This window comes from Grampus griseus (genome assembly GCF_964374135.1).
Source record: "Grampus griseus genome assembly, chromosome: 2".
Taxonomy (NCBI): domain Eukaryota; kingdom Metazoa; phylum Chordata; class Mammalia; order Artiodactyla; family Delphinidae; genus Grampus; species Grampus griseus.
The window spans coordinates 140197215-140208027 of NC_139018.1; the positions used below are offsets into that span (position 1 = coordinate 140197215).

General features: G+C 43.5%; 1 protein-coding gene across 1 annotated transcript in view; it reads right to left on the reverse strand.

The window, feature by feature from the left end:
- The window catches only part of CRTC3 (CREB regulated transcription coactivator 3), a gene marked incomplete at its 5' end in the record, with an annotated part of 99424 nt that overhangs the window by 38524 nt on the left and 50087 nt on the right, over nt 1–10813 (reverse strand). The window contains one exon of the mRNA XM_082649101.1: nt 1156–1275. Within this exon, the coding sequence (XP_082505227.1) occupies nt 1156–1275 (120 nt within the window). The remainder of the gene's footprint in view (nt 1–1155; nt 1276–10813) is intronic.

The following is a 10813-nucleotide window of genomic DNA, read 5'->3' on the forward strand; positions in this document are numbered from 1 at the left end:
TGGTTTCCTCTGTGCGACCCCCCACCCCCACCCCCGCCCCCACCCCCCGCAACTCCTCCCAGGGGGTCTCTCTTGAGTGTGGTCCTGGGGACCACTGAGTGCTGTAGCGAGGGAGGGGCTCAGGCTGGGGGGTCAGCTTGACCTGGGCTAAATCTGGGCCCCTCCAACCTCAGCAGTGGAATTTTGGGCAAGTTACTCTGACACTCAGTTTCCTCATTGGAAAATGGGGGTTAAAAAAAGTAAACTGCTCAGTAAGTATTGAGGACTAAATGACATATGAACTGCCCAGCACAGTGTCTGGCATGGGTAGGTGCTCAGTAAACATAAGCGTCCTCCCCCCACTTCCTGGTTTCTAGGCTGGCGAAGCGAACTCTACCATCACTGCCAGGAATCCAGCTCTGCAGTAAGACTTACCCCGCCTTTCTCGTCTTCCTCCACCCCTGCGGGTGAGAAGAGTGAAGTGAGAACTCAGGCCCTCCTCCCACAAAATCCAGCTCAGGTCTGTTTCCAAAAGCCCTGAGCACAATGCTGGACCCCGAGCAGCACACCCCACTCTGGCCTCAAAAATAAAATTGTCAGATGAATTCACAATCTCCTTTTTTTCTTCCTACTTAATAGCATAGGATTTGGTGTGAGTGAATATCACTACGTAAGATTTTCCTAAATACCAGCTTTATATTTTAGTTGTCATCTATTGAGTTTGAAACTCCATAAATAGAAAATCATATAAAATTTCTTCTGTAAGTTCTAGCAGCAGGTCAGTGGGTCATCAGAAATAAAAACAAATCACCTATCTGTTTGTTTTGGCTGGACAGATTAAATCTATCTAACCTGATTCAAAGTCACGTTTAATTTTGACTGCTGATTTCTGAAGAAAATGCTGAGAAGGCCTTGCAGTGGGGCTGAATTACATGTTGTTTATGTTCAGTTACTTCATTAAACTGAACTTTATTGACACTTTCATAAAGTAAACATCTACAATGATCCTTCCAATTTTTACCTGCGGAGATGTTTCTGGTTTCCAACTCACTTATTTTTCTTGCCTCTGTTCATCAGATAAAATGAAGATTTTGAGGCCAAAGGGGAATGACAGGGAAGATACATCCTGAAAACCTTTCAAAACTTATCCTCTTCTCAGACAATGAAAAAGGATATTTGTCGTCCTGGCTTGTCCCCAGACCGTCGGTGGAGGGGGTGGAAGCGGGTCCGGGACGGCCTCTCCACCAGCCCATGGTGGCGGGTTCCGCGCACGCTGTCAGCTGGGTGGAACGCCGGCTGTGGAGAGAAGGGAGAGAGTTGGCCTGTGACCGTGACATTGCCACTCACCCTCAAGAACACCAACTGATCACAACAACAGATGACAAGGCTGACTTTATAATTTTACTGGTGTCTATGACTGTGCCTTGAGTCAAGGTAAATAAAATGCAGCACATGGAGCTGTTTCTACATCATTACAGAATAATTTAAAATAGTCTTTAGTGTGTGAAGATGAAAGCTGAAAGAATGATATATTAAAAGTTGTCACAATTTGGAGACTATGGACTCATACATCAAATCCCAGGAATTAGGAGATAAGCATGAAATATAAAAGAGGTATACTTAAGACAGAAGCGAACTGAGTACCTACAGCGTGCAGTGTTCAGAAACATAGATGTGGCATCCAGAAATAAAATGGGATACCTCCTGGGGACTGCGGACTACTTGCTCTATACGGTGTCTTTTTATATTTTTGATTGACTCGACAATGTTTAAAAATTCAGGTTTGGGGCTTCTAGTGAAAAATCTGAACATCTTGGCCACACTGGTCCCAAATTCCCACTTGGCAATGGGGACTGAAATTGAGAGTAGCTGACTTCTTATGTTAGACATCTGAGTTTGTGACCCCTGAGTCAAGGCGAGAAAAAAGAATACTACCTGAATACAAGTGGGAAACACACAACTCATTATCAACTCATTTATACCCCAAATGGTACAAATGAAAATACAAACAGATTCAAGATAAATCCATGGTCAATAAATACAAAATCTTTTATTAATGGAGGCTTGGGTGACATTCTTAACATTTTTGAGTTTGGCATGATAAAAGGCAACCTTTTTTTTTTTTTTAACATCTTTGTTGGAGTATAATTGCTTTACAGTGCTGTGTTAGTTTCTGCTGTATTACAAAGTGAATCAGCTATATGCATACGTATATCCCCATATCCCCTTCCTCTTGTGTCTCCCTCCCATCCTCTTTATCTCATCCCTCTAGGTGGTCACAAGCAAAAACCAAATCCTAGGCTGGACCATTCTACCTCACATAATGGGGCAATGTGTATACAATATTATGCCAGAGATGTTTGTGAAATACATGAAAACAGATTTTCTTTTATGTAAACTGAATCATATGTCAAATACCTAGCTTACTATGAAAGGAATCCTCTGACGGAGTATGTCTTTCTGGGGGAGCTTCTTTTAGTTAAGAATTGGTCGCTAATTTTTCTTTGTTATAAACACACAGATTTTCTTATATCGGATTTGGGAATGACTCCTATTTCTCCCGAGTGGACTGATAAAATGTCTGGACTAGTTTAGTTGAACAGTTCTGTCAGCAAAGGGTCCCAGGTCCCAGCCTGTCTCAGTTCTCTAGTTTTACAATCCAAATCTATTAACTCCTAAAATAAAGAGATCTTACTGAGGAACAACCTCTGGTACTGGAAGAAAAACATCCATTGTGATAGGTAAGATGGATGTTGATCTCAGACAAGACAGCACACTAATCTAGGGAGTGATAAGTTGAAACACCTTTGTTAATCAAGAGGATGAATACCCAAGGCACACTTTATCAGGACCTGCTTACACAGCAGACATAATTTTTAAGAGATAGATTACTTTGTTCCAGGATAAAAGAAAAGGGAGGACTCTCTGGTAATAAAATCACACGAATGTTAACTGTACTTGAAAATAACATTTTCCTCTAGGAGTCGTAGAGCACAACTACTGCCAGACTGAGCTCCCAGAGGCCAGCCTACAGAAGGGGCACCGAGGGTCTTTAGAAGGGGATCCAAGGGGACTTCCCCGGCGGTGCAGTGGTTAAGACTCTGTGCTTCCACTGCAGGGGAACTGAGATCCCGCATGCCGCACGGCGTGGCCAAAATAATAAAATTAAAAATAAAGGGGGGGGATCCAAAAAGCAGAAAGCTCTTGGAATGTCTTCTGAACTTCCTACTACACATATATTTTCTATTTACACTTGCCTGTTTTGCCTTAACCCCTGCTGGCCCAGATCCTCTATTATTACTTGGACTCAGTGTGTGTGTGTGTGGAGGGGGAAATCTCTGGCCACATTTGAAATTTTCTTCTCTTCCTCACCGTGGCACAAGTTCAACTCTCTGCCCCTGTAGTAGCTGATCTTCTTCCACACTATATTTGACTTTAGCCCTCTCAACTCACAGGGTCTTGCCCATCAAATGAACTAGAGCAGTTCAGCCCAGGAAGCTGGAACTGGAGGAGGTTTCACAGTGAAGGAGTCTGTTAAACACTATGGTGTTTGGCAGTTGGCCTAAGTCTCTGGATCCCAGAAAGCTAGGGACAAACAGACACACAGTTCTCCTGTTCCCACCAACTTCCAATCTCGTCCTTGATAAGAGCTAAAATTCTGTTATTTAAAAATGTATTTCTTAAGCTAACTTTAATACAAAAAAGAAATAAAACCCTACCACCCTGAAGGTCAAGTACTTCATTTTTTCTGTTCCTTTTCAAGTTTTATCCATAGTTTTTACCTGGTGGTACCCATAGCACATTTACTTTTGTGATCTATTTTCCGTACTTAACATTTTGTAAACAATCTTCCATATATTATGTAATCCTTACAGTTATTAATTCAATAAGCATACAGTATTTCATTTCCAACATTCATAAGGCCACAACTCCATTATACAGTTCAAAGAACTTGTGGTTTGGAATCAAAGAAAACAGTCTCAGTCCAGAATCTTCCACTTACTAACAAGTTACTTCGTTTGTCTTCCTTATCTGTAAAGTGGAAATGATCATCTGATAACTTCCTCACAGGCTTGTTGAGAAAACGAAATTAGATTATGTGTGTGAAAGCTGCTTGATCCCAAGGAAACTGGGTGTTACAGACTGAACTGTGTCCCCCAGAATTTGTGCATTAAAGCCCTAATCCCCAATGTGACTGTATTTGGAGATGGGGTCTTTAAGGAAGTAATTAAGGTTAAATGAGGTCATAAGGTAGGATCTAATCCATAGGACTGGTGTCTTCTTCTTCTTTTTTTTTTTTTAGGACTGGTGTCCTTTTAAGAAGAGGAAGAGACACCAGGAGGACACGCACACAGATGAAAGGCCATGTGAGGACAAAGCAAGAAGGCAGCCATCTGCAAGCCAGGAAGAGAGTCCTCAATAGAAACCAAACTACCAACACCTTGATTTTGAACTTTGCAGCCTCCAGAACTATGAAAAAATAAATTTCTGTTGTTTAAGCCACCCAGTCTGTGGTATTCTATTAGGGAAGGTCAAGCAGGCCAATACACTGGGCATCAGAAGGAGGATGGATATCCAGGTGGTGGGACACTGGAGAGCATCTTGTGAAAGGTGAGGCCACCCTGCAGAGCCCTTCTGTGGACAGCAGGAGTGACATCATCGTTAGGGGCATCCTCCAGCATTCTGAGCCTCCCACACCCATCTGCTGCCCATGCCATGTCACCTCTGAAAGCTGCAATCTGGGATGAATGCCTAAAAAGAATGTTGGCAGGGCCTTGTGACTTGCTTTAATCAATGGATCATGAGCACACGTGATATACATTTTGTCCAAACAGAAACTCTCACACCCTTCCTTCTGCCATGAGAATGCCATGTCCCAAAGAGCGGATGCTGCTTCAACCTCAGTTGCAGAAGGGGAAGATACAGGGAGGAGAGCACAGCAGGGAATATGAGTGAAAAACAAAGGTTTGCTGAAAGTTTTTGAATTGGTTGGTACTGTAGCAAAGCTGACGGATGTGGCAGTGATGGCAGAGAGACTGCAGTGAGACGGAGAGTCCTGCTTTTCACGAAGAGCAACGAGGGAAGTGTAAAGTCAAAAGAGCCTGCAAATTGGTGCCTACATGTTTTAAGGAGGGCCTCAGGCTCAGGTTCTGACAAGCACCACCCGATCTGAAAACGTGGGACCCAGACACTAAGTAGAGAAGACAGGACTCCTGCACACCCGTATACAAAAGCTCCTCCACACTGATATCTGGGATCCGGTGCTGGACTACCCATAGGTAGACCGAGCACATTCTTAGGATACAAGCAAGAAAAGGACAACACAGAAGAGGAAGACTCTATTTGAGAGACTGTCCAATAACATTCAAAGTATTCAGTGTGGGAAAAATCAGAATTTAGCTGGATTTCCTTATCTTTTTGTTTGTTTGTTCTGGATGGCGTAACAGTTTTTATTCTGAAATACATAGGGATGGGAGGTCCAATAAACGCTTCAAGGCCCAGGCCAGCATTGGTCTTACTGCAGGGCCCCAGGCACTAGAAAGCGGATGGGAACCGCACATGGGGAGTGGCAGTGTCCTTGTTGGCTGCCTGAGGTAATGCAGGGGTGAGGGTTAGCACCAGGAGGCTCTCAGTAGGAAACTGAGCAGTGAAGGGGTGGCCAGAGAATTCTGTTTCACATTGTGACTGAATTGCCAGGGCCTGAGCATGGAGAGGAATGACCGAGTGGTAACCCAAGGCAGGGGAAAGGTGGATTCTGGGCTTAGGTCCCCAAATCTGAGAGAGGGTAGACTAGGTGGAGCACAGACCAAACACCAAGGTTCCACGGACCTCAACAGTGAAGGACAATGAGGCCGGGGTGGGAGGGTACAGGTGCTTCCTGAGTTGGCAAGTAGCTAGCCATAGGCAATTCTTACTTAGTTTCTGTGGCTGGGCTTTGGGGGGAGGAGGCGAATTCAAAGCAGTTCAAGGTACTTCTGGGAATTGAATGTCCACTTGCAGAGAGCCCCCGTTTCAGGCTCTCCCCGTTTTGCAGAATTGCATGCTCCTGATTGCTTCTGAAAATACCTCTACATGGATGGCAAATTGGTTCAGGTTTCCAGGTATTAGGGTGGCTGATAGGGCGGGGGCGACATGGCTAATGCTGATAGCGGAACTCTTTCCGAGATGAAACAGGACACGTGAATCCTCCAAAAGAAGCAGCGTTGTGGATTTGCAGGGCAACGGCAGACAGGACCACACTCCCAGAGCACTCCCCCCAAGGACCGAGACCTCACGCAGGTGTCTTTACATGCAGCACCATATGCAGTCACCTCACATCACCTGTGAAAGCTGCAGCCTGGGGTGAATGGCTGAACGTGGCAGCTGGATTTCCTTACCTTTCCTGGGAGGAAGATTACTTCCTCTAATTAGACACTATTGATCTATCAATGTGACCTACATTTGCATTGATTCTTTTAGCAGACGTACCCCATCACTGGCAGATCATTAAGTTTGTGGCTAATTAGAAACCCCAGATCTTTCTTACATGACTAACAAACCACAAGCAGATTCCTACTACTAAGCCCATGTTAGTCATGGAATGAGCTGAAGTTTGAGAATTGGAGAGCTGCTTACTGCCAACTCAAGGAGACTGTCATTATTAAAGGTATATATGCTATAGCATATTCTTTATACGTGAATGACCAAGCCACACTTCTTTCTTGCAGCAAAATCAATTCTCACTTACAGCTGTATTTCTATACGATGTTATTAAAAAAAGGAGAAATGTAATTTGCAACTTCTCTCAAGTGAAATATAGATTTCTAAATGCTAGTAGGATGGCCAAGTACATTCCTGCACTGTAAGAAGTTCTACTGAGTTTTTAAAAATATATTTAAAACATTTGAGAAGACAGAGATTAAGCATATTAATGGTTCCTCTGAAAAGTCTTGATCCAGAATACCATAACCTCAGTATCTTTACAAGGGGATGCCCAATCACTATCTCAAACAGAAACAATTCCACATAAGACAACTCTCAGTAGCTTCATTTGTAGACATTATGATAACTAAAGCGCAAGAAAAAAAAAAATCCTGTCAGAGCAACAGATATTTTTCTGGAATACCACTGTCAATACTAGAAATACATACTGACAGGAGTTGCACTGGATGTGATGATACCGTTATTTTACGGTATGAGGACAATGTGCTAGCCTGAACCAGGGGTCATTTATGTGACAACTTCACCCACCTCAGCAGCAAACCAGGAAGCAAAGAGAGTCTCTAAGCAACAAAAACAGAACCCTCCAGGAGAGCACTTGGAAGGGAGCTCCTCAGGTTCTCCATTACACCTTACCTGAGCCTAATAAACTGGACCACCTGGCTTTTCAGCCCAGAGCAGGTGAAAATAAGGTGGGGATGAGCAACACAAGGGAACAGGGCTGCTGGCTTATCAGAGTGATAAGCAAAAGGACTGCTGACCATAATGGAATCCAGCTCCGTGCTTTCCTTCTACAGATGAGAAACCAGGACCCAGAGAGATGAAGTGATTTTTTCTCACCGTCACACAGCCTGGCAACTTGAACTCAGGATTCTGAGTCTCCTTCAGGGTTCTCTTCACCTCACCATTTTGCCTCCTTTGCTCAGTCACCCACACAAAATCATTTATTTTTGAGATTGTAAGTGGATTTTTGCTGACATATACAGAAAAAATAAAAAATATTTTTCCAGAAATGTTCCAGACAAAATTTTATTATGTTCTCATAAATCTACTGACGACCCAAGATTCAATTAAAGGGTAAGAGCCCTGCTAGGGTATCTGGCTATCTTGCAGTATAAACAGCATACTTACCTTTTATATTGGATCCAACAGTCTCATTTGGGGTAAGTGTCGACAATATTTTATAAAGGTTAGCTACAAGTCCCAAGGCTATTTATTGACCTTCCCATGCTTCCTCCTACAGAATTAAAATGCTACCTCAATCCTTCTAAATAACTCTATATATTTGAGCTCCCATCTGTTTCCCTCCTCCCCAGTAGAGCTAGAGGTGGAACAGGAGACTGGGTAGAAGTTTAACAGATCATAAAGGCACTACTAGACATGGTGTGTTAATGCTTGGCTCTGAGGTAACCCTCGCACTCACTAATTTGCTCTACAGGACCTCCAGCCCGCCCACAATGCTGTTTAGCTCTTCTTTCGATCATGAAAGACTAACCCCTGGTTCTGAATACATTTCTCTGGGGGGAAGACTGGAGACTTTAAAAGGGCAGGAAGGCAGATTCCCTGAGTTTGCAAGCGCTTCTTATTTATATGCAGGCTATAGTTAATGGGCGACGTTATAGGTCCCCTCTTTTAAAAAAGAGTCTAACAAAGGGACAACTGTGCCTCTCTTGGGAACCCAGCCACATTCCAGGATCATTCCAGCCACAGCCAGGGCTTCCTTTGGTTCTCATGATGAAGGGAGGGAGGGAGTCAGGAAGACCTGCCCACTGCAAAGAAGAGGCTATTAATTCATTCCCTGGGGGCTAAATGGAGCATTTTAATTCTGCCTTACAAAACGAGCAGAATAAAAAGGATTTCATAGCTTGGTTAGAGACTCTATTATATCACCATCAAAACAAAACAAAACAACCTTAAAATATAATTCAAAATACTTTACAAATCTCCAGGATCAGACGTGCCAGCGCTCTGCCAGCCCTCCCTGACCTCAGCTCCCCAGCCTCTTCCTTTGCCCTCTGCAGTGTTAAAATTGGGCAGCAGCTGGTGCTCAGCCACGCCAGTGGGCTAGATCTTGAGTTCACAAAACTGTAAGGCTCCTAACTTCTGGGAATAAGGTAAGGCTTTTCTCCCAGCAGGTGGCCAGTGCTACACTATCTTCAGGCTGGTCTTAGTCCAGTTTTACAGGGTACTTTGACTCTCAGAGCCCCTGAATCACCTGAGTGGGTAGTTTTTATTTTATTTTTAACATTGAGACCATGCCTTTTTTGCCAACTGAATTTGGGATCCAATCTTCTCCCAAGGACCAAATGAGTCCTGCTGTGAGGATGAAAAGAAGCTACAAAGAGCAGAGCAGAGCAGAGAAAGTGCTGGCACCCAAACCTTCTAACCTGTGACATGGCCTGTCACCATATCTGTATCCCATGTGTTGCCCCTTCCTAGTCCTTATTTTTAAATGAAAGGTAAAAGGGAAGAAAAGTTAATAAGATAAACTAAGGATAAAGATTACTCTAAAATATGACTGATAAAACAGTTTGTTTTTTAAGGCAGCAAAGGTCCAAACAGAAAAAAAAAAATCAAAGCAGTCAAAATTATCTCAGAGGACCAGGAGGAATAATCTGTAAAAATAAGAAATAACAACAAAGCATAAAACATGCCCAGAGTGCAGGGTTTAGGGTTCATAGCGGGGCTCTTGTTCCCGGAAGAGGCAGTTGAGAAGGTCAATATCCCAGTGGGGCTCGCACAGGCATCTCACCTGGAGAGGTTGGTGGGTGACATTCTGCTGACCTAGCGGACTGCAAGCGGTGAGACCTGTTATTCTGCCCCAGCACCTTCCCTCTCGGCCCCCACATGGTGTCTGTGACAGTGGGTTCCAACACACGTTTGATGAATTATTATTATGTTTCTAAATAATTAGGATCCAAAGCAGAGTGTGTGATGTATATAGGGTGTAGAGAAGATATTAGAAGCCCTGTTTCCACCACTCAGTTTTCTATTTTTTTTGTGTAATAATACAACAGTACAGGGGTATGTATATATAACTAACAAACAAAAACGTAACCAGATTGGGGATACAAAACTCTTTTTTACTACTAGGATGCATGATCAAAAAGTTTAAATGACAAAATGTTGAGAATTATTGAAACTGGTGATGGCTATATGGGAGCTTAGTATTCTATTCTTTCTACTTTGGGGGATAGCTAAAATTTTCCATAATAAAAAGAATTTCCACTTCAAATCCTCAGGGATGGGCATGGGCATGGCAGAGGTTAATGTAGACCCCAGGCCCCTGCAGGCATATTATACTGTCTTTCCAGGAAATACCACACAAGCACCCACAGAGGTAGAAGTTTTAAACTGTCCATTCCCATCCCCGCCTTCCTGCCTGGTGCAATGTCTTCAGTGGAAAGAGAGGCCTTCTGTTGAGTGCAGCTCCCCTTTGGCTCCTAATATGATCATGACTAGAGAAATCAGTTCTGGGTAAATTGGGTCTGCCCATTTATTTCCTCCAGAAGAAGCTGATTTGCTTCTTATGTGATGATGGAATGATGGAAAGGAACTGTGGAAGGGAGGAACTGGTTTTTGTGAGCTAAGACTTGAGCAGTGACAGGGCAGGGCAGCAGGTGCCTGGCCTAGAGGCAGGTTAAACAGGAAAGCAACTGGCCAGTAGAGTAAGGCCAATGGTGTCCTCAGAGGCCAGAGGGGTCAGATAGGTATTTTAGGTCCGGTAGGAAAGGAGTCAAAGCACCTGAACGTGGCTTTACCCCATCACCTGCCTCTTCCTGCCGTATGAGACAGAGGTGAGGAAGAGTCATGTGTAGGCACGGACTGCCCTTCTTCCCTCTCCTTTCAGTCTCGCTGCATCCTGAATCACGCCAGATACACCACCCTGATTAAACTTGGTAAGATACTTCACTGAGTTTAAAAGAGATCTGTAATTTGGAATTAAAAAAAAAAAAGTAAGGGCGATAAATGCAACAAAATTGACAAAGTGTTGAAAATTATTGAGGGAAATGGGTGGAGGCAGTCAAAAGGCACAAACTTCCAGTTTTAAGATAAACAAGTTCTGAGGATGTAATGTATGGCATGGTGACTAGAGCTAATAATACCATAATACATATTTGAAAGTTGCTAAGAT